Genomic DNA, 27,414 nt, shown 5'->3' with positions numbered 1-27,414 from the left:
ATTGTGGAAAATTACTGAAATCACTTTTCAATGAAATTAGTGGGTGATCCCTTGTTATCTCATTTCGATGATTCAATCTTTCAAAGCTAGGAGCCATAGTGCGATAAGAAAATCTAACTTCTATTAGAAAAAAGGATATTTTCCTGACAAATTTGTGTATGGTTTGGTGAAATGAAAAAAAGATTCAATTTCATCTTTGAGATTTGTAAACCAAACTTATTTCATGTATGTACACATCATCTCTACAAATCTAACGGTCAAAAAAAAAAAATGTGCATAATTTTGGATCATACGCTCATGAATTATGTTTCTTTAGCACCCTCGGTAAATATTCATGCATAGCTATGGAACGCGAAAAGTTAAAAGATTTACTCTACGGCATTGCCTAGATTGTCAAGTATTTGCATTTGAAACGTATATTGTTAAACCAAAGAGTATAAGATAGAGGAGAGGTCACGTATACAGGCACGAATGCCATCTAGTATTTGTGTCCCAGTACTAAAGTTTATACACTACTGTATTTACATGAAATTATATATTTTCTTTGAAAGGAATAAACTTTATAAATTTTCAATTTTTCGTTATCAATTAGTTTTGGCACATTCCTACTTTCAAATTTCAATTCAATTTAATGGGTTATCCCGCGAGTTATTCATTTTTATTACTGGACACAATCACTGGAGACGTTGAATACTCTTTTAAAACATTGCCAGTAATGGGAACCTCTCCTCTATCTTATTCTCTTTGGTTTCAACAATAGTGTACAGTATATAATTTAGAAATTTTCTCAATAAACACTAATTTGAAATTTAAATCATATTATTGAACAAAATAATTTGATATTTACATCAGCAACATTTTTGGATTCAATTGGTTTTTTTGCATTCAGCCTATAAGCGATTACACCCATATCAGTTAATGCTAAAGTATCACCAGACGTAAAAGCTGCTGATTTTATTTTAGTGTGTTTTGGTAGAGTAGGATTCCATCGTCCAGTAACTTTAAGAAATTGAAATTTTCATTAATATAGGTAAAAGAATATTCTAATATATGACGTGTAACAGATTTTCTTAAAAGAATTTCTTATAAAAGTTTGAATCGTGAGCGACCAGCCTAATCTAGCCTCCACAATATTCTCAAAAAATTACATTATTGTTACTTGTTTATAACCAGCCAGCGTCATTTGTTATTATAACTAGATGTCATTCCAAGTTGAATGATATATCTCCCATTTTTTTAATCCACACCGAGCCTAACACGTCTTGAACAAGAGACGTTGCTTATAATCCTATAATTTCACTTTAACTTCACTATAAGATATTGACTCCCTGATAAGATGGCACTGAGTGATAATTAAAATTACAAAACTAATACTTTATTTAACGGGGTAGAGTTTTGGTAGTAGTTAAAAAATTTAAAATTTAAAGTCAATAAATGAAGTATTTTACGTATTCCTGGGGCTTCCTCCATTTGGTAGTGGACAATTCCGACACACCGCCCACCGGGCTGAAATAAAGTATTAAATGTTTCTAAGTTTTCTTCGGAATCAATAATTCCTTCTATTAAATCATCGACTGTTACACCAAACAGTAACGCAGCACTTTCCAAAATATATCGATGCACTGAGCCTATTTGACTTTCACGTTCCTGGCGATCTTCCTCTAACAATTTCTATGCCATAATAAAAATAAATATTTAATAAGTTTCCAAAAGAGAAAAAAATTGATAGGACATAGATTTATATGTAACCATCTCTACATTTTTTTTAAAAATAATCTAGTCATTATATTTTATCAAAATCTCATGTCACGATGTTACCAACAATCTCAAAACCAAGCGAGATATAAAAAAGTTGTTCATTTTCGGTTTTCGTAACCGAACCAAAATGATTTTTGGAACTTTCGATTTTAATAATTAATTAATCTTATTACTTCTCCTATTTTACACTTACCATTTGCATTCGTAAATTCAGTTTCGATTGTGTCACCGACATAGCACGGGATTGGGGTTTCCTATCCCTTATTCTTACTTTAGTGGTGGTTCTCTCTTCTTTACCCTTTATTGGTGATTCACTTTCAATATCACTTTCTTCCATTATGATTTAAAATTAAAAATATTCTTTTTATTAATATTTAAAAAATCTTATATCAAATTTGATAATTCACTTTAAAATATTAAAAAAAAAAACGTAAAATGAAGTTACAAATTTTATATTTAAAAATGCAAATAATTTTGTATGTAAACAGTTTTCATTTGTTGTTGATAAGTATTTTGGTAAAACTGTCTGCCCAAACAAGTTATTCGCAGTTTCCAAGGAATTTTCATAAGGTATTTAAAATGAAAAATAAAAATATCGACCGTTGATATCATTTCAATATTGAACTATTGATATATCGCCCAAAAAAATATTATTATACCTATAGTAAATATCGATCGATATTTCTAAATAATAAAATCGATATTTTATCAACACCTGCTCTGATTACAAATAAAAATTTTAAAACAAGAAACTTTTTTTGAGACTTTTGTGTTTATACAGACTAATAAAATTAATACTTCGATACCATCCTACTTGAGAAGAGGTACCTCATATCTACTCAGGATTGATTAAATAATAATTAACTCAAATTAGTTTTAAAATTATGTTTTATTTGATTAACAACATCATATTCTAAAGGCAAAAGCGAATTAGGTAAGTATCAAATGGGTCTAACATCGCATAATGAAAGAATTGTATCCACTTTACGATCTTGTATACCTACTGTTTGATACTTGCCTATATCGTTGTTTGGAGTTCGCATTCACGTTAGGATGTAGTACCTATTACGGTTTCAAAATAAAACATTATGAAATAAATTATAATAGCAGAAATACGGTGGAGGTGTTGAAAAACTAAATTAATTTTTTAATTCTTAAGAACTCTGTGCTCTAAAATTAGCAATAAATGTGTACAAGAATTATTTGTAAAGCTGATTATAGATGTTCTTCTTTTTAGTTTAATACAAATTATCATTTCATCAAATAAAAGCTTGTCTTTAGGTAATATTCCCTTGGTGAAAAGTTAAATTTTATTTATTAATATTAAGATTGAAAAGTAAAAAATTTTCTAGTTACCAAAATTAATTTGTGATTTTGGAGTATCGACAATTGTTTTAAAATTTAAAACATATTTTCATTTATACCTTTCATTCCCTTTAAAACAGTATAGTACGAAAATCCAGTACGAATCATCTTAAACGGAAACAGAAATAAATTTATGAAACGATTTTTTTTTTAAAGAAATTTTAAGTCGCATACAAACCATAACGCATAGTTCTAATGAAACCGGTGTTACTTTTCCTGCCATTATCATAATTGGATTTATTGATCGCATTACCATAAATTTCATTGCGAATACACATTTTTTATCCAACATATACCATGGCAGTTCATAAGTTGCTAATCTTACTTTTTGACTCTAGCAAGAGAAAATATAACTCAATCAATTAGTAATGCTAGAGAAGCAAAAAATAATTTTTAGCCCAGAGAGAGGAAAATTAAATCAAAATTTTGGGTGAACAAATTTAACAAATGCAACGGTACATATATTTGACATAAACTCATACTTAGCCAATAAAATCGATGGTAAGTCCTACCCCCATTCTGTGCTTTGCTTATAGAATCGAATATAGAATCCTGGAATTGAGTGATGAAAAATCATTGTGTGAAAACTTGTAGAAAAGTTAATATATGATATACTATGTAAAGGACAAAGTAGTGTTACAAGTTGCATATAAAAATAAACTATACAGATTTTACTACCTGGTATGTTAGAAGAGAACCAAAAAAACCATAAACAAACCATGCTATTACTTCCAAATACATATACTGAATAAAAACTACCATTTTATTCATATTAGATATCTAAAATAATAATAATTGCAAACATTATAATACTAAATAATAAAATTTTTCATAAATAAAATAAATAAAGAAAAACAACAAAACTTGTACCAAAATACGTAAGCAAAATTTTTTTTTCAAAAATCGTGGAGTAAATTCTTTTAATTAAATGGATATGGACTTATTCCAGCAAGGTTCCTGATAGGCGCCAAAAAAGAAGGAACTAACTACATATTTTAAGTATTTAGCAAATAACTCGCAAACCTCAACTATAATATAGTAATATAGCTCGAAGTCGTATAGTCTGTAGCTAGAATGCAATATTAGGCGACAGGATTTTATGCAATTTCTCAAAAACTATTCACCCAATTATTAAATGAATCAGATTTTAGTATTTTTTTTTTTTTTTTTTTTTGTCAAAATTACCTTTTACAGCAAGTTTCTTCAAATTCCGAAACAAAGGCATACCCTTAAGAAAATTTCGAAGATCGGGAAACAAATAATTTGTTTCCCGATAATAATTATTATTATTAATTCGATTTAGCTAAAAATCATTTTTCCAGAGTTATTTTGACCCAGAAAATACAAAGATTGGGTCAATTTAAGGAGTGTGCGTGAAGTTTCTGAAAAACCGTTCAAAATCGCATACAAAGTAATATTGTGGATGAATTTTAGTATCAAGATCTCAGCTGAGATCTTTATACTAAAATCGCAAAATGACCCAAATTTTTCTTCTATTTTTCTACAAAATCGAAGATCTGGTTTCAGAAGGTAAGGAAACAAACTATAAAGCAAAGAGACGTATAAGATGCTTATACTTTTGCTATAAAGTAAGAACATGAAATGTACAAAATTATAATTACTCAAAAATTCTCATGAAAAGTTCAAATTCCAAAAATTTTCTGAATCTTTGCTTCTTATTACAAAAAAATTTTAATCGAATTTTACGATCTTCTTAAGGGAGGCAAAAGCAATTTTACACTTACATAAATGAGTAAAAATAAAAATATGGAAATAAATCCAGTTGTAAGACACATATTTAAAAAAAATAACGGTTGCATTGTCTCCTTCAATATGCGACCGATATTCAATATTGCCTGGTGATGTTGAACACATAATCTCAGATTTTTGTATAATTTTTCATTAAATTCTTGTTGATTAAACTTTTTATTTTCTTTTTCAAAAATCGAACTGAGTGTTAAAATATCTAAGCTTTTGTTAATAAGCTGTGTTTTTTCTTCCACTCTAGAAGAAAGCATTATCTCCATATAATAGTGATGCTTTACTTCTTACAGTCATGTATTAACTATTGCCTATACCTTTCATGAAACTTTTCATTGATTTGTAAATCAAACTGTTCAACTAAAAATTTACTGATTCCAAAATCTAGTAAGGTCACATTAACAATATTCCGTAAATGTTGATTTAAAATTTTTAACTGGTAGTATAGCATGACGCTCATCGATAAAAAATAGATAAAAACGTTACTAAATGTTTGTCCCATAAACAGTTGCCCAAAAAATTGTACAAATACCAGCATTTCAAATATTGGTGATTTTAAGGCATTAAATGGATACCACGAATCTTGTGGTAAACTACGCTTATTGTGAATGAAATACATCCAGATAGAATTAGTAATACTTGTGGTATTTGCTGAAAAATAAAATTACTTCTATATTTAACACACCAGAAGCAATGCTCGGCATCTCCGAGCATAATTAATCCCGAAATTTCATCCCTGAAAGTTGTAGGACATTTTCAAACATTTGAAATCATTCTCTAACAATTAAGAATATTTCTGGATAATTCCTGAAAATTCTAGAACTTTCTGATGGATTCTAATACTATTATTCTAGCTATGACATATTAAATCCCGCTCAAAACATTTTCAACACAACCTTTAGTGATCATCCATGGCATATTATATTTCAGATGTTTAGAAACTTTAATTTTCTTGGATTCTCTAGACTCAAATGAAGAGCTTATTACCTGAGCATACACCAAAAGTAAATATCAAACATGCCCAATACAAAATACGATATCGATATTTTAATCGATTCATTGTAAATATATCTGAGGTTTGAAATTGACACGGTAATCGAAAATTTTCAATTTCTCTTTCTATTAGTTTGAAGGTCCTGTGATAAGATCGAAAATGTCCAACTTGTATCAATGCTATAACCAAAATTGCACAATCTACTAATGCTTTCAATATATCGGTAATACTTTCATCAGGTTTATGTAATGCTAAATCCAACAATGCCACAACACATAAATGCACTTCCAAAATTAATGAAATTGTTGATAGAATTTTATTAACTTTTTCTGGCCATTTTTCATATGGCCACATATTTTGAATTTTTAATATTTGTTTAAAAATCTCGAAATGACATTCAATTGGCTTTATTTTAATATCCATTTTCATCAGGAATTTATCAGATCATATTGAAATCAGGTTTTTATATGCTTTTAAATTTTGTAAATAATTTATTAAGACATAATTAGCCTAGCTTTAACAATTATTAAAGTACCTAGAAAAGTATATGATCAAAGACAAAGGATCAAATTAACTACAATTTCTTCGTTACATAAATTTTTTATTTAAATAATTATTAAAATAATTTTTTTTAAATAACTTAATTAAAGATGTTTTATGCTTTATTTAACAAGTCTCTTTCTATTACATTGAGTTAACGATGCCAATTAGCTCTACTTAATTATCTAAACTTTCTTTGTATTCATTGTCTATAAGAAAAAATACAAACTCTCGGCAATTATCTAATTCTGTTTGATGGTTTCAGATGCAGAAGGAGCAGCTGAAGAAAAGCTCGGAGTGTCTTTCCCTAACATTTTTTTGAAAGTGACAAAAAACGAATATCAATTCCATCGGTTAAAATCCGTCTTAACTTACCATTCTCGAAATATCAGCCTCGTAGAGCTAAATTTTTTGTTTTAAAATTAGTTTTCTTTCAGAAAATTGTAAAATTTTGACAAATCTTCAATTTTCTTATAAACTTTGTTTCAGGCTTATTTGAACTTGGGGAAAAATCATAGTTGCATAGGGGGTTTTCAACTGGCAACTCCATAAGTCTAGAATGCTAGACATCTATTTAGCAAGTTCACCAGTAATTGTCCTCCAATTACTGGAATGTTTAAATCAATCAGATATCGTACGTGCAGTAGTTGCTCAACTTTTTCTTGTGAATTGTACACACATTTCGTCATTTACGCCATCCTTGGCAGAAAAATTTTATCTTGGTCCTGTTATTTACAAACTTATATGTACCCCAAGAAGCAGCTATAAAAAGAATCTTGGAATTTTCAGTTCATTATGAAAAATGATTATCATTGCATGAAAAATTCTGTCTTTTTTTTTAAATTTTGTATATTCAAAAACCTATAAAATTTCAAAAATGCCAGTTTTAAATATGGAAAATAATGAAATTTTTCGAAAATCACTTTTTATTATAAAGTACAAACATTTAACAAGATAGTTTTAACTTAAATTATTTTTTCTAATATTTAACAAATTAGTGTTTCAAATAATATGATTATGTAAATACCATAATCTTAAAACAAATGTGTGTTTCAAGTATCATTAAAAGCAGGGCTCGTTTGAAGAAATAACTTGAACAATCTTGAAAATTTCGGTTTTTTCAAACATTGTTTTGTTTACCCAAAGATTTTGTTTTTTCAGTCGAATAATTTGAAATCCTAGGGTAGGTTACCGTTCTTGTAACTGTATGTAATTTTTAAAGTACTGTACTTTTAAAAATTAAATGCTGGATAAAAGTATTGAGGTATTACTTAGTTCTAATATTTAAATAATTATTTCCGAACTCAAAAGCAACACAAGTATATTCCTAATAACTTAAAATCATAATAACTTTAAATGTTTCGTTAGACTATCAATCTCACTTTCTTCATGTGGACCAATTCCCATAACAGTTAATGTTCCTTCATCCACAACAGTTTTACCAGCATCGTACACCAAACATGTATTCATATTTTTCACTTGAGCTGCTTTATGTATCTCAAGTAAATCATTCTCTGAATTAACTTTTAAAACTATTTTTGGTTGTCCTAAAAATGACCATTGTTTTAATCCTATAGTTTGATTATTCAAAGCTTGCCGATATAAATCGACAGCTGCATGAGCACATTGTGATCCTATTTTTCCTGCATTCATACGTAAATCTGTTCGTACAATTAAAACCATTTTGTACTTGTTTATTCCGAATGTTTTCGCAATTAATTTTATCATTTTTATTTTAATTTTGAATAGAACGCTTAGCGTTATACGCTTCCATGCAAGTTCGAAATTCTTTAACAATATCTTGGCACTTACGCCAGTCTTGAGTTTCAGCTATGCATTCCTAAAAAGGACAACGATGGATAAAATAAACTGAAATAATTTTAATTTAAATGTTAGATACCTGTACTTTATAGTGTAATTTTATGCATCCTGTTTTTTGGAGCATTTTCTCTACAGGATCTGATACTTCCTCATAATTATGAGCAGGCATTTCAAAACATGGTAAATTTAAAATTTAAAAGTTAGTAATATAGAAAAGTTAGAAAGGTTAGAAAATGTGATTGTCAAAATATGCTCAGTCGTATTTGCTCAGTCGATACTTGCTAATTTATACAATAATTTCCTAATCAAATAAAATTGTGGTAAAATTAAAAAGGTACGTGTTTTTACGTAGTTCAACACACTATTTTTCTCTTTAATGAAACTAGAGTAATATATTAAAACTACCAACAATTTCAATTGATTTTCCGATTTGTTCCTATATCATATACATTCAAAAGTTAGAATCGGGACGAATCAGTTTCAACCGTAAATAAATAATTTTGCTATTTCAATTATTCCTACTAAAATTAATTCAAAAATTGAATCCGAAATTCCGACTATATTAATCAAAACAACTATTATTAGTTTCCGATTAATTCTAAGCCTATTTATATTCATATATAAATTATTCAAATTGAAATGAATGAGTTTAATCGAAAAATAATACCAAAGGTAAATTATTATAATCTCATAAAACCCAATTATTTAATCAGAATCTGCAAAATTAGTGTAGTTTGTGGAGATTACTTAGATCATATATTTTAGTGTATTTTCAAAGGGAGATTACAATATCCGTGGCGCCGCGATTTCGAAAAAATATTTTCACACTAAACAATAGAGGAGTAGTATTTTTTATACAATATACATAGTGTTTATGTTAGTACTGTTGCCTAAATATGGGATAAAATATGGATAATATCTTAGGCGTAACACGTAGTAGCCAAGAGGTAATGAAGTTCTGTGGAATTGAAAAAACAAAACACCATCACCTGCACTCCCACCTGGAGTATGTTCTATACAAATTGATAAAATCTTTGATAAATATCAACTGTCAAGAATTTAAACTTTTTTGAAAAAAATTTCATTTTCATATCAGTACCTTATCAAAATGGTTAATAATAATCAATCAAAATTATATACTGGATCCGTAAGTCTCATTTTTTGGCTTAAAAATTACATAAATTCAGTATATCGGTATACAAACACTTCTAAGCTAACTAAATCCGAAGGAGCCCATCGCTTATGAATAGATCCAAAACTTCATCTCTGTGCATTTCTTTCATGTTAAGAAGTTATGGCTTGGAAATGTTTGAAAATATATCCGATAACTTAAATTACACATATTTTCAAGCTCCTTTTTCGATATAAATAAACCGAAATTAGCTTTAATATACAAAAAATTTTGTTATTTTTTTTTTAATATACAAAATTAATAATTATTATACAACAATACAAGCCAGTAGTGTCATCTTGTTATAGCTTTCAACAATAGATACGATTCCATAATTATGTAGCGAAAAATTAGTAAATTTTAAACACAAAAATAAGTACCTAAATTCAATGAAATTTAGCATACATTGACTGAATAAAAAAATATTAATCAATAGTTTTTATATTCAGATATTTCATTACATTTACTTTTTCGTGCGAAAATTGTTAGATTTTTATCTCTATTCGAAATTTGACAATTTTTCCGATTAAACGTAATTTAATACTTTATTAAAAACTAATGAATTTAATTCGTTTTAAAATAATTGATAAGATTATAAAAAATTATTTAATCTTTCGGTTAAAGTAATTCATGCTTATCAAAAAATAATTCATTTTTAATATATATTAAAAATATTAAATGTTGATTATTTTATCATCGCATGCTCTTACAATATGATAAGCTAATAAATTGTATGTTTTCAATTTTCCATTTTAAGCATCATAATGTATGACATTAAAAAATTTTGATATGGTACTGGAAAAAAACACCTATCAACCCTCTTCAAAAATTTATATGCGACACACTGTACGTAATAGATACTTTATATATTTCAGACTAAGTACACATTAGTAAAATCAGGAAAATTTTAATTTTTTATTTTAATATTATCCCATTATCTTATATGTTTCATTTCTGGAATTAATTTAATTCATTTGCTTCCTTTAGCGTTAGTTGTGTTTTAAGCCCAATGAATAATAAAAACATAGAAAAAATGGGTTTAATTGTTGTTGGAAAACAAAACTGGAAATGTAATGGCTATTACATTGTCAGTCTTCAAAAAATTTGTATAAAGTTGCAGTTTTGTTTTTTTAAACACGAGTTTCTGTTTGTTTTTGTTTGCCCGTTTAGTGGAAAAGCGACATTACAGTTACAAAAAGGTCAAGTTCGCCGCGCGTATATTAAAAATTAAAATTAATAATTTTTAATTTAATTGTTTTATTTACGCCCGTGAGAAAAGAAATACGTTTTTTACTCAGTATCCGTGGGAAAAGTAGTTCATTACCGTCCTAGTGTGAAAATGAATTCATTCCCGCACTAGGGCGGTAATGAATTCAGTGACTATACAGTAACTTTTTACTTTATTATATTATAAATATAATAAAGTATTGCGATCGAAAAAAAATCGATATCGGGGTTTCGACGGAAATGCGCGTTTTGAGGGTCCCTGATTCCAAAAAAGTGGTTTTTAAAAAATGTTGCGTCCGTTGGTATGACGGTATGTCTGTTACCAAGCTGGAGCCTTCAATTTTCAACCGATGTTTCTCAAACTCGGTACATAGGTTCAGTTTGGTCATAATTCCAGACCATTTTTTCTTTTTTTTCCTAGGCCTTTCCCTCTAGGTCAAAACAGGATTTTTGGGATTTTCTCAAAAACAGCTCTAACGATTTCGATTAAACTTGGCACAAGGCTAGATCTTAAGGTGTTCCTAGGATTGGTATAAGCCACACATCCAGGAAAATTCGAGAAGGCCCACACCCTAGGGAAAACCTTTCCAAATACAGGAAAATGGGATTTTCTAGGGAGAGGCTGAGGGGACAGCAGTGAACTTCGTATCAGGGTTTATATCAACAAGGTCCTAGGTTTTTATAGAAATTTAAAGAATATTATCTATAAAAGCATGTGTTAAATCTTAAATCTTTTCGATTAAAAAAAAAACAGTGAAAAGTAGTGAAAAATCTGTAAAAAGTCATATATATATATAGTTTTTCTAATGTTCTCTCATGTTCTAATAAATATTTTTATAAATTATCAAAAAATTTTATAAGAAAATTTGTCTTGTAAATTGAACATGAATGTCAATATTTTTGTATTATCCTAGTAGTTGTTTTTTTGACCAACCTCCTTTTATAGAAATTTGATCTGATTTTTTAAATGAGCGCAAAGGCACAACACTTTTTAATTAAAAATATTACGAAGTCAAGATCACAAATATCCACGTCAAAATAAACAAAAAAACATTCTTAGTTCAAAATAAAGTCATTGTTAAATGTTATAACGTTGAATGTTTACGATAGGTATGTCTAATCTGTTTGAATTGAGCCAAATTCAAATTTTTCAATAGCATCTGACTTTATATATGTTGCCGAAAACTAGCTTAATTAGCCGTTCAGTTAACAGTCTAGCCTTTAAACTAAACGGCGCCATTTAACTAAAACTTGAATATTCAGGGTATAATACAACATTTAATGAACTAATGAACTGGCTGGCTAATGCTTAGGCTATTCATACAAAATATTAATCATTTGACAAGATGAAATATAGCTGACATTAGAATTTTTTTATTTACGTAATTTATAAGTCATTGTAATTACATCTTTTCTTTTAACTCGTAGTGTCGGCTCGTATGCTTGCCTGCCGAAATAAATTTGGATCGATTTTTAACCGTTTTTTCGTGATCCAATCAGGCTGAAATTTTGCTGGCAGAAATAAATAAAAAATTCATTTTCAAATTGCTTTTAAAATTTAACCGTAACTCAATAACAAAGTACACATTTAAGTAATTAAAATATTATTTGTTAACGCAAGTTTAACTTCCATGGTATTTTGATCCCGAAAGAAATTTTTTTGAAACAAAGACTGATTTGTTGAAGACTCTCTCAAACAAATTGGACTCCATGAAATTTTGTCGCCTTTGCTTGTATCTGAGTACTACAACCAAAGATATTACTATTATTTTATCTATGACTACAACTCTCGCCGTGAAAGCCAGTTTTAAATATAACTTTTTTTGCGTAAACTTAATCAAACTGTGAGAAATACCAACAATATTGCTCCTTGACGACGCTATAGTCCCAGTGCATAGATTTCCGCGCCAGATATAGACAAGGGTATTAATTGAACAGCTAATTAAGCTAGTTGACTGCGACATATACACGAAGAAACATAAATCAATATAATACGGCATAGTATATAATTTTTTTAGATGCCCGCCGTTGTTAAAAATGCAATATATTTAGTTTGCATGATGAATCCATTCTGTTAATAACAATTTTTAAACATTATTGTGACATGAATCGACAAGGCCATAAATTATTTATAAATAATTAAATTTGTTCATAGTCCAAATCTCGTTTATAAAAAACATTTAATTATTTTAATAAATTTAAGTATAAGTAGAACTAGTTTTATGAAGACTCTAGAGGCATTGATAACACACTCTTACTGAAATTCAAAACCTATCGTATGGTATTAGCTTTATTATTTTCAGATCTATACGCAAAAACTGAAAAATTTTAGAAGGCGAACATGGATATTATGATAACCTTGACTTTGACCACGATTATCAAGCCAGATTCATAAATAGAAAGGGAAAATTAAAGTCTCGAAAATGGTCGCTCTGCCATATATTTGTCCTATGAGAGAAAATGCTCCACATCGACTCAGGAGCTTATTTACTACAGGACAGAAAGTTAGACTTCATGGATTCAATATAGGCTTAATTCTTGGATTATTTAAAAACGATTTTTTACAAGTAAAATTTTTTATCGGCAGTCAAAATCTGATCTTAAAATTTTAAGTCCAAAAAGAATATTGCATGCCAACTAACATGATAAACCAACATGTTTATGATAAAACACAACAATAAAAATATTTCGAATTATTGGCTAGTATCGGGTTCTAAATAACACTCTATACCTAATTATAATTTAGTATCTATATTTTTAAAACAAAGAATTCATTTGATGTTTTGTCATTTACGGCTAATGTTCCCAATAAAGCTTTTATTTATACAAGTGTTTACAAAATTTGAAAATACGCATTCTTTTATAACGCAATCAACATACCGATTTTAAACCCTCTAGCTTGGGGATGCTGAAATGAAGTCCATAGCCATAAAAAGGTCGAAAAAAACGGATTTTCCACTGGGAAGTCCCTCAAAATTTTGGAAATCGAATCCCGGTCTCATAACATCAATCCGCTTTATATACAACACTATAACCGAATTTCAGCTCATTTGGACTAAAACAGCTAAAGGAGCGCAAACGTTCCGAAAAAGTATCCAAAAATTATACACACTAAGATCAATAAACCATTCAGATCAATGAATATCGAAAAATATATTTTTGGGTCTGAAAAAGGCACTACATTGCTGATATTATGTTATGGTCTGTGAATTATCTTGTCATATATTAGGATTATCCTTCCAGATATAACTCTGAACGGATAATCCCGATACATTAAATTTTAATGCAACATACATATTGATAAATAATCTAAAAAAATCCCCTGTTTCCTTTTGAAAATAGAAAGACATTTTAAATGTAATTCCTAGAACAAATATTTTAAATCTCATTATCACTGCGCTACTAATACATACTTTTTCATGTGCATACATAGACTCAATAGACTGAGTGTCAAACAATTTTAAGCGTGCCAACATCTGAGGTAATTGCTTAGTTCTAATCCATTGTAAATTCGTAAGAAAAAATGTAAAGTGATACGTGATAAGTATTTTTTAAATCAAAAAGCGAAAAAGTTAAGTGAAATCACGATGTTTTACGTAAAACATTTTGTGATATAAAAATTTAACATTCAATGTATGTTTTTTTGATAAATGTCCATATATTCAATGTATATTTTTTTGATAAATGTCCCTATATTATTTTGATAAATGTACTTTTTTGATAAATGTGCCTAGCTGACCTAAGCAAATACCTCAGATGTTGGCACGCTTCTCCCTGTACGAAAAGATAGGCGATGCTTAGTCTATGTATAACTATAAAGTCAATGATTTGAATATTTTTTATATACACGCTTAAGTAGAGCAAATGGGGCGGGTGCTCCAGGCCCCAGGTTGCAAGAGGCGCCAAAATGCGAAATGGGATAAACAATTTCGCATTTTAAGTGTTGATTATTGAAATACAAGTTAATTTTTGGAAAAAAAAGGCGCCAAAAGATAATCTTGCTCTACCTTGATTTGCGGGTAGAACTGGCGCTGATTAGACACTAGTACACTATAGCTAGATTTTATCTAATTAATTCCAGATTTGGTCTACATAGGTTAGCTCTATTGCATGTACATAGAAGTAAAAATGGTCTATTTGGATTAATCTAGAATACAGTATAGAGAAACTTCTCTAGTTGATATGTTATGATAGCTGTATAGTGCTCTAGGTAGAGAAAAATTTAGGTTCATTAAATATTTTGGTAAAGTTGGAACTAGTACTAGCTAGAGCAAATCTCACTTTAACTAGAGCAATTATAGCTCTAATGTATTTTGCCCTAAAAATGGGAATGATGACTAAATTTTTTTTCACTTCAGGTGAAGAATTCTCACTGCACGGGCAGTGAAAAGTGAAGTTGTTTTTGAAAATCTTTACAAGTATCCTTAATATGAATGTTTAAAACTCTTAATTAAACAAAAAGGAAGATATAGAGAATAGCGATGTCATTGTACGGTATCGCCAAAGAAATTACATACAAAACTCTGTTTTGCATAAAACAGACCAGCAATAATCTTTGAATGGTTATAACTTCTTCGTTTTTTAATCAATTTTAATTTAACTTTCATATTTTGTTATGGTATCAAGTTTACTTTTACTTTTTTATAAGTTATGAGGCAAATTCGATATCACTCAACTACTCCATTATTGCTCTATGGTACAAAAAGAACAACGATATATTTTCACTAGTCGTTACCACGCACGCTTAATTAGACACCTGCCTTCGCTTCCTGTTTTCCCAATTGAAACTCCCTCGCGCCCCCTTAACTTTCCTGAGCCCTAGTAAGATATAAGCACAAGATCAAGTGTGTAAGACATAGATCGCCAACTATGACAAAAATTGTAAAATTAATCTTGTTTTGGTGTTGGTACTCATTACTACTTGACAACCTTTATTCTTTGGATATCAAAGATGCCATATCAGCTTTCAACTACATACTAATAAAGAATAAATACCAATTCTGATAAAAAATAAACGTATTATGTATAAAATAGTAATTACTGCAAATTAGCCTAAACCAACCATCTACACAGTTTGGTTGATAAGGTAGTTTGTCCACGTTCCGTCTACCAACGACGAACTTACGATGCCAGGAGCGATAAATATCATCTCTGTTCTTTTAGTTAATATAAAACTGTCTTTCCCAACATACTGAACTTTCCTAAAAGACTAAAATTGTTAGATACTTGCAGGATTGCCTGTATTGTAGCCACATTGAAGAAAATATATGCAAATAAAAAAATGAATAACACATCGGACAGATAGAGGGCTTCGATTCAAAAAATTATTTACAAATTTTGAATTATTATACACCCTATATTTTTTTAAGATATGCCATCAAATTACATGTAAAAAGTAATAATAAATGGGGAATTTTTTACTTATATAGAATAGATGAGCAATCGAACGTCTTCGAGTATGCAGAAAGAGGAGAACGCATTTTTTTATAAGTCGTTTAGAAAGTATCATACAAGCGTAAAAATCGGCATTTGTGGTGGAGATACCACACAGAAATTTTCCGCATTGTGAAGATGTCAAGTTTTTAATTTTTTTTTTTTTAGTTTTCGTAAGGTCGTACATGTAGATGAAGGGTGGAAAGTAAAAAAAACAAAATTTTATTTTCTACTTTCAATATTTTTTAGTCTCTCTAAAGATAAACAAGTCTAACCTGGACGTTTTTAGATTAAATTTAATTTTTAATTTCTTTAGATTATATAAGTTATACTTTCTGCCCGAAGTGTCTTTGTGAAAATCTACTTACTGGCGTTTGTATATTCATAACCGGGTATGGCCCACTATATAAATTAAGTATAATGTGCAAAGCAATTTACAAATAAAATCATCACTGTAATAAAAATTTTGTAAATATAGGAGATATTAATTTGTAAAACACTGATAATGAATTTTTTTTTTAAATTATTTCTCCAAACATTTCAAGTGCAGTATCTATCGATTACTTACTACAATACAAGTGTTTAGAAATAATTATACATTTTGTAAAATTAATTACTGTACTTATCTTTGTCATTACTTAAATGATTTTTTTTATCATTCCTTATTGTATCATAAAAAATAAAAGAAAACCTTAACAATATGTTTGTAAATTTTTATTGTGCGATTTTTAAATAGAAATGACTTACTTATCCTATCATTAACATGTATTAAATTTTCAAGTGTTGTGCTTTAAAACTTCGTCAGTTAACTTTTTTTTTACAAGAAAATTTTTGCATTTTTTTTTTATAAATGGGTAAGAATTTTTAACATGCTATGCAATTTTTGTTTTCGTAATTATCAATAAAAATCAAATAGAATATTTAAGTACCTATGTCAATATTTACGCAACTGAGTGGTTTCAATTGGAAACAATTACTCAAACTAATGTATAATATATTATTTATTACTAAGCATACCCGTGTGTAAAATAATAGGTATAACAGAATACATACATAGGTATTTTTCTCCAATGGGCAAAACCTAATTATTGCGGCATATTACAAAGCTTATGATCCCTAATCTAAACGAAAGCAATTACAATATCTTTTCCTTTTAAGAATTTTTCAAGAAATTCCAGTGCTTTCAAAAACACCAATCACATTTTTCTAAAGAGCAGCAAGATTCTCGAAAAAAATGAATTTATCGCAATAATTATTATTCTTGATTTTGATCAAATTATTGGCGAATTGTTTTTTTTTTTCATAAAATTCTAATCAAAAATTGTTTGATGTCGAGCTACTAATCTAATAAGTCCAAAAGCACAATCAAAATTTTGCGCTTTTATCGTTTAACAACATCGGGCACCTAATGCTCAATTGTTGATTAAAATTTATTTTTGTATTCAGCAATTTGAATTAACTGTTTTAACTGTCCACTGACCTATAGTCAAAGACTACATGCAAGAACATATATATGTAAGGACGTGAAACCTCCTATGTCGAGCTATAAGAGCCCGTGACTGAATTAACAGCGCCTATCTGGACGGGGTCTAGTCATCGACCGTTGCGTACTTTGTACTGCGCATCAAGCTGTCTAAGTGATTGAAAACAATTTCAATTGTTTTCTATCACTTTCAATTGATTGAAAACAAAAGACACCCTGACGCGCAGTACAAAGTACGCAAAGACCGAGAATTAGACCTCGCCCAGAGGATTAGATCCCCAATCAAGTTTGACATCCTTATATTTATTTATAAATGTTCCTGATAACAAATTTCATATCTATTTCAGCAACCAACAATAACCCAATACGCTATAGCTCGGAATACTAATATATCGTTATCAGATTTAAAGCCAGATTATAAACCGGCTACCAAAAACTACCTTGTGCTAAATTAATTTGGGTGATTTTTGAGCCTTATTGGAAGAGAAATTTACAATCTTACTAGATTTCGATAGATTTGGGTATTTTAAACTAACAGTTCTTAAATTATGTAGTGATATATTTTACGTAATAATTTAAAAATAATAAAGATAAAGTAAAATAAACAATAAAGAAGATAATATTTGGCGGCAAATTGTTCCAACTTCAAACTAACGTTATAGTTATATAAAAATAAGATTGCATTATTCGAGATCAATAAAATTATTTTTGTGTAATTTAAAAAAATACAAAAATATTAAGACATAAAATTTTAGATTTAAAATTTTTAATGCTCTTGAACTTTTAATCTTATTTAATAGTTTTCTAATCGTCATAAATTATTTTGACTTAAGTATACATACATTTATTTTGAAATCATATTTTAAATAAAAATAAAACGGCGCTATTATAAATTTCATGCTTAAATTTGTTTATTTTGGTATTTAGAAATGTAAATATACAAATGTTTAATAACAAATGAAGTATATTTCAATTTTTGTCTAATTATCTATCAAAATCAAAATTCAAAATCAATGTTCGGATAAATTTAGAAAAAAGTTCTATATAAAATATTGTATGAGAATTTCGAGGGTATTAAATTTTTTATTATCACCGGTACAAAGGTATTGTTTATTTAAAATTTGAACCCCACAACTGATTTATTTCAAGTACATTTTAATACTATCTGGAAGATAGTAGTCCAATTATTTTTATATAAACAATATACAAAAAGTTCATTTTAGAATTTTGTGCATTAAATAAATTATTTAAGGTAAAAATATTAAATAATTCAGCTATTTGTTTATCAAAAACTTTTTTTAAAATTATATATAAATACACATGACGACAAAGCTTTGGGAAAATAAGCGCTGAATTTTGAAGTAAGTTGGAGCTCATACACCTTATTATAAAAATTTCTAACTCAAACAGGCCGACATAACCTGGTCAAACATTACACGCCGCCGTGCATGATTTGGTTAGTTTAAGTTGAATCGCATTGGGTTTTTTTTTTTTTTTTTTTGGTTCTTTCTTACTTACAATAATTGATAGTCAAGACAAACCGTCTAATGACGTCTTTGATTGAATGACCTCTTTACATTTCACTTTTTAGTAATACGTGTGTATACTTATAACATATAAAGCATCTATTGTCGATACTGACAATAACCTGGCGAGCACAGCACACTATTCATTTATTCTTCAGTTTTATTTTGTTATTGATATTGATATGGACAATTAATATTATTTGATGTGCAACATTTTACATATAACATACAAAGCATATATTGTTCGCAACTGACAATGGCCTGACGGACACAGCACACTATTAATTAATTTTCAGTTTTATTTTATTATTGATATTGATATGGATAATTAATATTATTATGGTGGATTGGGTGGATTATTAATACTGATAATTAAATTAATATTTAGCCGAATAGCAATAAAGAATGTAAAAAGAATAAAAATATACACATTTTTTAAGGATTTCAATGGATGCCTTTACTTACCCTTTTTACCTACTGCACAGAAAGAAAGGTTTACTTCAATCTCGAAAAAAATTTTTAGTCTATTTAGTCTATTTAGGCGGCGAAGCGAATGAAGGCGAATAGATTCAGTTCATACTATTTCGCAAAAAGCTGATTTTTTCAATCAAATAATTTGTTTAGTTGACAAAATTTTTTGCACTATAGGTATTTGTTGTGCAAGAAATAATTAACCAGTTTAAAATGATTGGACTACTATTGCTATCGGGAAGAGTGAATTTTACATTACGCACACGACAGTTAACAGATTATATAAAAACTTTGAACTATGATCATAAAAATTCCAAACAAATTATCTAGAACTTTTTGGAGGTGTGACATATAATTAAAGATAAGCAAAATAGTTTTGTACGTTGAACTTTAAAAATAAAAAAGATAATGCTTATCATTGTTATTGTTAAAAAAGTATACTGTATTTAAATTTTAAATTAAGTTCAGTGTAAAAACGCTAAGGAAACTCCTGACGTGACCGCCACCTGACCAATATTCGACCACCTGACACACCACAATTTATAGAAAAATGATGCATTTTTCAAAGGAATTAAATACATTTAAAAATATTGTATTCTATTTAAATCCTTTAAAATAATGTTAATGAAAAAAAAATTTCAATTTAATCAAAATTTTCAAATTGTTAATTGTGTTAGGTTAGATTTCTCAATACCAAATTTGTGTGATTACACTTTTTAATTAAAATTATTTCTTTATTAAAAAATAGGTATTTAACTACATTATTTAATTATATAATTAATTAAAGTTCTGCGCATTTTTTTTATTTTTATTTCAGCTTTTTAGCTAATTTTAGATTTAGTACCTTTATTTTTATAATATGAATTAATCATCGCTAAATTACCGCTCATTTGCTATTTTAAATATTGCCATTTGTTTTAATTAAATTTTCCTCGAGGTAGTTTTCTTTATGAATAAATAAATGAATTTTACACCAATTAAAAAATACACACATTTTCCTTTATTCATTATACAATTTAAATTATCTCTAATTAATGTATCCGTCCTGATTAAAATTCTTATTTCAAAGTAGTTGTTATTGAAATATTATTATAAATTTTCTTCTTTTAGTAGTAAATACGATGCCTGAACCAATTTTTCCGAGAAAATTTAAAAAAGAACAATTAATCGGGGTTATTGATGCGGGTACCAAAACAACTCAATTTGTTGTAAGTAATTTTTTTTTTGTTTAAATTATTCGTAGTCTTAAAAAAAATTTCTTTCTTTCTAGGTGTTTAAAAGTCAACATAGTTTAGAATTAGTCAGCCACCAAATTGATATTGGCCAGAAAATACCTCAAGAAGGATGGTTAGAACAAGATCCATTAGAAATTATTTCAGCTATTAAAATATGTGTTGAAAATATTAAAGATAAATTACATAGCTTAGGTCAGTAAATGAATATTTATTTTCGTAAATTGTGTAAATTTTCGACGCTAAAATCAAGTTTTATTTTATTTCAGGATATGAAATATCCGATATAGTCACCTTAGGAATTACAAATCAACGAGAAACGACCATTGTTTGGGATAAAATTACTGGAGAACCTCTTTATAATGCAATTGGTAAATAAACTTTGATTTTTATAGTAAAAATAGGATAATATTTTAATCGGGGATATAAACATTCTTATTTATGTTGTTGGGCGAACCCAGTTCAAGATTTGTTGTTGAAAATTTCAAATCAATAATTTAGCTTTTTCGCTTTTAGTATGAGTCCTGTGCAATTAGGTGTTCAATTAGGAACTTAGATATAGTGAAAAGATTTGGAGAAAGAAATATTAAAAATTTATATCTTCAAAAAGTTGCAATCCTTAATAATATTATTGCAAAAATTTATAAACAATTGTTTTTCTATGATATTAATTACTATATTTTATCCTAATTTAGTTTGGAATGATATACGAACAGATAAAACAGTGGATCATATATTAGCTAAATTACCAGATAATAATAAGAATCATTTAAAACCAATATGCGGTTTACCAGTTTCGCCATATTTTAGTGCTTTAAAATTACGATGGCTTAAAGATAATGTACCTGCTGTAAAAAAAAGCTGTCGAGAAAAACGATGTTTATTCGGAACAGTAGATACATGGATTGTTTGGGTAAATATCTATATTACTTAATCATAAAAAATTGAATTGAATGACTCTACGGCAGATTGACTTTTTAATTGAAATAATAGCTAAATATCGAAGTAAATAATTCAAGTTGTTATATTTTTAACCGACTTCAAACAAAACAGGAGGAGGTTATCAATTCGACTGTTTTTTTTTTTTTTACATGTTTGTTACCTCAGAACTTTTGACTGGGTGAACCGATTTTGATAATTCTTTATCTATTTGAAAGCTAGTGCTTCCCGTGTGGTCCCATTTTATTTTGGTCGAGTTCTGATAACGATATCCATTAGAAAATCATAAAAGTCTTAAACTTGCATTAAGTATGCACGGCAAGAGAATGAATAACTCAATATCACGCCAACCGATTTCGATGATTCTTTTTTTAGTGATAAATTAGTTAGTGCACTTCAGATTCACTAAAAATCACAAAATAAAAAAAAAAACTAAACCGACTTCAAAAGAAAAATTTTTCCAAAACAAATTAAAATACACTAAAAAGAAAAAAAATAACGATAATATAATGTTATAGTTAAAATTATTTTTATTTTTGGAGTCGGTGTCAGCCAAGCTAATGTTGCAAACTGTTCTGCCAGAGTTGTTTCTTTTTTTGGAAAAATTTTTCTTTTGAAGTCGGTTTTATTTTTGTTAAAAGTTTTTTTATTCATGACTTGTTTTTTGTTTGATTGAAAATTCAAAACATTTGTCCTATGATCAATTCGTCGTCGAGTAAACATTAGATAGAACTAATATGATATAATCGAAAAAGAAAGGATAGTCTTAATTCAGCATAATTGCCAAATATTGCTTAACATTTATTTGATTTTAGAATTTAACTGGTGGAATAAATGGAGGAATCCATGTTACAGACGTCACAAATGCATCTCGGACAATGCTTATGAATATTGATACATTAAATTGGGATCCATTACTATGTCGAACATTTGAGATACGGCCAGAAATGTTACCAGAAATACGTAGTAGTTCTGAAATTTATGGTTATGTAAAAAAATTTTCATCTTTAGGTGGTATACCAATTTCTGGGGTAAAGAAATTTTTGTTTCCTAAATTTTTACTACGTTTTTTTGAAATTAATGTTGAAAAATATATAGATTTTAGGTAATCAACAAGCTGCTTTAGTTGGGCAAAGATGTTTAAAACAAGGTCAAGCTAAAAATACATACAGAAGCGGTTGTTTTTTGCTATACAATACTGGCGTAACCGTAAGTCGTATTATTAAGTCAACGGTAGAAAGTTAGTTTAAAAAAGGTTTATTATTCCAGAAAGTACAATCTTCTCATGGCTTAGTAACGACAATTGCGTATAAAATGGGGAAAGAAGCAGCGCCTGTGTATGCATTAGAAGGTAAAACATAATCACTATCATCTACTTAGAGGTTAACACATTCGAGGCAAATTTATATAGTCATTGTTTTGTCGTGAAAATTTGCTAGTATAATTATTAGAACTTTTGAGTTCAAACATTTGAGATACTCGCTGAAAATTTGGTGCGTCTATTGTTTCAGTTTATTATTTGATTGTTGACTACAAAAATATTGACAATAACGTTCCTAAACGATCAATTAGCTCCGTCAATCTTGCGCGTCAATATACATCAAACAAAATTTATATCAAACATAAATCAATTATTGACAATACACATCAATTACAGTGGCGGAATTACCAGACTGCAGGACCCCGCAACATAGTGGGGGATTCATGGGTGGCAAGTGACCAAAAATTTGAAAGTGTTAATTTTACTAAAATTACCTAGTCCCAAATTAAACATTATTAAAAATTCACTGATAATATTTGTTCACATATCGCCTCGAAGTTCCTCATTTACTTTGGAAACCTTTCGCCAATTTTCACTAACATATGGTTCCAAATACCTACGATTTAACATCTCTACAAGTTTTTAGTTGTTTGGTCGATATACATTTTAGCAATTCATTTTATCAAGTATAGAAATTTAAAAGGAAAATCCACGAAAATTCTAGTAGCCAGAAATATTACCAAGAAAATTGCCAAAAGTTATTTTATCCCATATTTGAAACAATGGAGACGAAAATATCTTCTGATTACCTAAAAATTGCAATTTTCAAAGTATCGGGCAAAGTGATTATTGCATTTTTTTTATTAAATTATCATTATTTACATATTTTATACAAAAATTATCTTCAGTAGACCTTTTTATTTAAAAATATTTATTCGCTTTTGCTTCATATGTATTTCAAAAAACTTTTCTAGTAAAAAAATACCTATTGTCTTTTATCTTTGTCAAATAATACAATTTAACAAAGGAAAAGCCGATGTTTGTTTAGCAATGTAATAACTGAATTATATTGCTAGAGTTCTATCAAAACAAAGTGGCACTGAGAGAGTATAGTATGAGTGCCCATACATATATATCTCTTTCACAGTGCCACTTCGGTTTGATAGAACTCTAATAATAACTGAATTACATTATACAATGTAATAGCTGAATTGAATGATACTTTTTTCGTAGTATATTTCTTCACCCTTTAGGAAATTTATCTTTCAAATTTAATGTGTCTAACTTCCTTAAATGTTTTAACCATATATATGATACTCCTATATGGTCAGTCGGCATGGGACAGAATGTCTCAATATTACGGTGCCGACAATATTTTATTCTCTATCCTCCACGAGGCTTTGATCACAATGCACATGCTTGTCAACTTGACAATTCCATATATGGTATTAAAATAACAGTTGCAGATGCGCAGAACAGGCTTAATCACTTGGAAGACAGAGAGCACGAACTATCTGTCTTACTTTGTCGGGACACCTTCGACTCATAGGAACTGATCATATAGGAGTATTACATAAGTGGTTTAAACTATTAAAGTAGTAGACTTTATGTTGTATGGCCTATATTTATTATCAAACTTACTTTAATTCATTTTTTGGTCAATAGGTTCTGTAGCTGTAGCCGGAGCAGCTATTAAATGGTTACGTGATAATTTAGGTTTAATTTCTGATGTTAATCGCGATACGGAGACATTAGCACAAGAAGTTTTCTCAACGGGGGATGTATACTTTGTTCCAGCTTTTAAGGGTTTATACGCTCCATATTGGAGGAAGGATGCTCGAGGGTAAATAAATTATTTAAAATACAGATTCTCAAAAACATGTAGCTACTGAGTTAAAAATCTATATTAATATTATTTTAAAATTATCTTTTTCTACCAGTAGCCATCAGGCCTCATAAAAATTTACTACAAAAACTAAATCCAAGAATTGAGGCGAATTTCAAATTTTACTTAAATATTTAAACCATGTTTGGAAAAGTAATATATTGAGAGACAAAATGATTTTCTGGTGGTCGCATGAATATTTAATAGTTTTATAAGTATGCAGTTTGCAAGTTGTCTATAAAAACTGTTATTTCCCTGGCATCTTTTACTATTTTCACTGTTTTAATTTGGACATTACTTATATCGTTAAATACTTTTCAGAATTATTTGTGGTTTAACAGCATTCACAACGAAAGGTCATATTATACGGGCAGCTTTAGAAAGTGTATGCTTTCAAACGAGAGATATTATGGAAGCAATGAATAAAGATTGTGGTTTTCCATTAACAAAGCTTCATGTTGACGGAAAAATGACTCAAAATAATTTATTAATGCAACTACAAGCAGATATTAGCGGAATACCTGTTTGTAAGTATGTTTAAACGAAATTTTGTAATTATTATTTGATTAAAATTTGGATACAAAATTTAGTAAACAAACAAATAATAAATAGATTAAATTTTATTTTATCTGCAGTTAGAGCACAAACGCCAGATGTTACAGCATTAGGTGTTGCAATGGCAGCAGGTCAGGCTGATGGTATACAAATTTGGGATATTTACGAGCAACCGGATAGTGTTCCTACCGATACTTTCTTACCGACAACCACAGATGATGGTAAGTTTCGATTTTTTGGATGAAATATAGTGCATCTTCAATTTTTTAAATTAAAATTTTTAAGTTAGTTAATTAATTTGATAATTAATTTTTTGTTTAAAGAACGTGATGCAAGGTACAATAAATGGAAAATGGCTGTACATCGTTCGCTAGGATGGGCACAAACTAAAAAATCAATTGCAATGACAGGTAAAATAAACATTTGAAACAATTGGCTATTATGTATTCCGCACCTCTTTTTTATCTGCTATTTATTCTGCATTTCCTTTTCAATTTTTTTTTTTTATGGTGGAGGTGGGCTTTTTTGTAGATTTTCTTTTTTTGTAGCTTCTGCCATATTATGTTTACACAATTTTTGAAGTGTTTATTTTATTTTTGTAATATTATTTTGTTGTAAGTTGTTTATTTTTTGTTAATAATTTTTATTGTACTAACATTATTTTGATTAGAAATTTAAAAGTTTGAAATTCTTGGGAATAAGGTACGCATATTTTTATAAAATGTATAATTAATTACCGCGATTAACGAAAATACGCTAAAAACGCTGTTAATGAACGATTGCCTTAACAAAATATTTTAAAGAACATTTGAAATATTTACACGGGAGTCAATCAGGCAGCGTATCTTTGTATAAAATTAATAATAGTGTGCCGAAATTTTCAGTGTGTTCAGTGCGTTTTCATACAAGGAGTTTATCATTAATATAATAGTATTGCCTATATTTTAAATAAACAATATTATTTCAAAATATAAGCAATATTACAACATAAATAATGAAATCATTGTATAAAAACTCATATTAATTATGAAAAAATATAGACCTTATGAATATGTCTCCGCTCGGTTCTACGCTCAATGAACAGTTAATTTATTGTCCAAAATCTTCAACTTTGTGATCTTAAGATAGGACAGTTTTAAGCATATTTCTAACATATGATGGATTTTATTTTATTTTTCCTTTAAATTAAAAAATACATTTGGCTCTACCAAGACTCTCCCGCTTGATCTAATCTGGTCACATCATTTTTTCCCCTGTTCCAAAAGATGCATTGAATATACAGCAAAAATACGGGTTTTTAGGAGGAAAATCTTTTTAATTTAAAATACTTCCGACATACTAGAATAATTTTTTTCTCAATTACATCTGCATAATGTTTCATTTCAACACCGAGTTTTCAAACTTTTTAATTTTTTGTTACGAAATATTTCAACTAATTTTTTAATAAAATATGTAAATATAAAAATATTTTTCAAATATATTATTGAAAATTTATTTAAAATAGATGAGCGGTATAGACTTCTTTCAAGTTTACCAGCCAGTTGGTTTTTGATAAGTAGTTTTGGATTATTGGCGTTATCCAATTATTTAGGAAGGTAACACACAAAAACGAGACCAAATGAAGATGATCAAAGATATGTGTACTTATCAGGTTAAAAAAATACGTTTAATATTTTTTAAATTAATTTTAGATTTTTTTGTTTTGTTTTTAGTCAGTATCATATTATTGAATTTTGTTAAACGTTTTACTGAAAATTATTTATTTATATTTTAAATGTTTTTTCCTGTTCTGTTATTAAATCCTAAATTATTTTTATGTAGGAACTGAATGATTTATTATAACATATAATATATTGATACAAATTGGTTGAATTGTTTTTCAAAAACAAATAAATATAAAAGACAGAATTCTTTTTTTGGATGTCAATAAATTATATGTTTATGAACGATACTATTAATTGTACTTATTGAATGATGATACATTATTTAAAT

At 28.3% G+C, this 27,414-nt stretch overlaps 4 protein-coding genes across 4 annotated transcripts in view; 1 reads left to right on the top strand and 3 right to left on the bottom strand.

Moving 5' to 3' along the window:
- Positions 1 to 2,012, bottom strand: part of LOC123292773 (dynein axonemal heavy chain 8-like) — a 47,327-nt gene extending 45,315 nt beyond the window's left edge. The window contains 3 exon segments of the mRNA XM_044873488.1: positions 848 to 999; positions 1,449 to 1,671; positions 1,952 to 2,012. Of these exon segments, the coding sequence (XP_044729423.1) occupies positions 848 to 999; positions 1,449 to 1,671; positions 1,952 to 1,993 (417 nt within the window). The 5' untranslated portion in view covers positions 1,994 to 2,012.
- Positions 2,013 to 7,722: 5,710 nt separating this feature from the next.
- On the bottom strand, positions 7,723 to 8,146 carry LOC123293195 (peptidyl-tRNA hydrolase 2, mitochondrial). The gene has a single exon (XM_044873931.1). The coding sequence runs from the start codon at positions 8,144 to 8,146 to the stop codon at positions 7,760 to 7,762; it is 387 nt and encodes a 128-aa protein (XP_044729866.1). The 3' UTR covers positions 7,723 to 7,759.
- A 5-nt stretch (positions 8,147 to 8,151) lies between these two features.
- LOC123293196 (cytochrome c oxidase assembly factor 4 homolog, mitochondrial) lies at positions 8,152 to 8,410 on the bottom strand. The gene is made up of 2 exons (XM_044873932.1): positions 8,319 to 8,410; positions 8,152 to 8,258 (listed from the first exon to the last, which is right to left on the bottom strand). Exons 1-2 carry the CDS (start codon positions 8,406 to 8,408, stop codon positions 8,154 to 8,156), a joined length of 195 nt encoding a protein of 64 aa, XP_044729867.1. The 5' UTR covers positions 8,409 to 8,410; the 3' UTR covers positions 8,152 to 8,153.
- An 8,381-nt stretch (positions 8,411 to 16,791) lies between these two features.
- LOC123292030 (glycerol kinase-like) lies at positions 16,792 to 27,128 on the top strand. The gene is made up of 13 exons (XM_044872531.1): positions 16,792 to 16,924; positions 20,661 to 20,758; positions 20,821 to 20,977; positions 21,052 to 21,153; positions 21,478 to 21,695; positions 22,537 to 22,752; positions 22,820 to 22,930; positions 22,991 to 23,072; positions 24,648 to 24,825; positions 25,189 to 25,394; positions 25,503 to 25,643; positions 25,746 to 25,832; positions 26,927 to 27,128. Exons 1-13 carry the CDS (start codon positions 16,921 to 16,923, stop codon positions 27,019 to 27,021), a joined length of 1,695 nt encoding a protein of 564 aa, XP_044728466.1. The 5' UTR covers positions 16,792 to 16,920; the 3' UTR covers positions 27,022 to 27,128.
- Positions 27,129 to 27,414: the final 286 nt, after the last annotated feature.

This window comes from Chrysoperla carnea, chromosome 2 (genome assembly GCF_905475395.1).
Source record: "Chrysoperla carnea chromosome 2, inChrCarn1.1, whole genome shotgun sequence".
Classification (NCBI taxonomy): domain Eukaryota; kingdom Metazoa; phylum Arthropoda; class Insecta; order Neuroptera; family Chrysopidae; genus Chrysoperla; species Chrysoperla carnea.
Note: the sequence above shows the minus strand (reverse complement) of the source record. Positions and strands in the feature narration are given on the sequence as shown.

What these genes read in the sequence shown, in the direction of transcription:
- LOC123293196 (XM_044873932.1), bottom strand. Translation starts at nt 8,408, where the DNA reads ATGCCTGCTCATAATTATGAGGAAGTATCAGATCCTGTAGAGAAAATG. An exon ending in AATTACACTATAAAGTACAG is followed by an intron (nt 8,259 to 8,318) that starts GTATCTAACATT and finishes TGTCCTTTTTAG; the next exon opens with GAATGCATAGCTGAAACTCA.
- LOC123293195 (XM_044873931.1), bottom strand. Translation starts at nt 8,146, where the DNA reads ATGATAAAATTAATTGCGAAAACATTCGGAATAAACAAGTACAAAATG.
- LOC123292030 (XM_044872531.1), top strand. An exon ending in CCAAAACAACTCAATTTGTT is followed by an intron (nt 20,759 to 20,820) that starts GTAAGTAATTTT and finishes CTTTCTTTCTAG; the next exon opens with GTGTTTAAAAGTCAACATAG. An exon ending in TATACAATACTGGCGTAACC is followed by an intron (nt 22,931 to 22,990) that starts GTAAGTCGTATT and finishes TTATTATTCCAG; the next exon opens with AAAGTACAATCTTCTCATGG.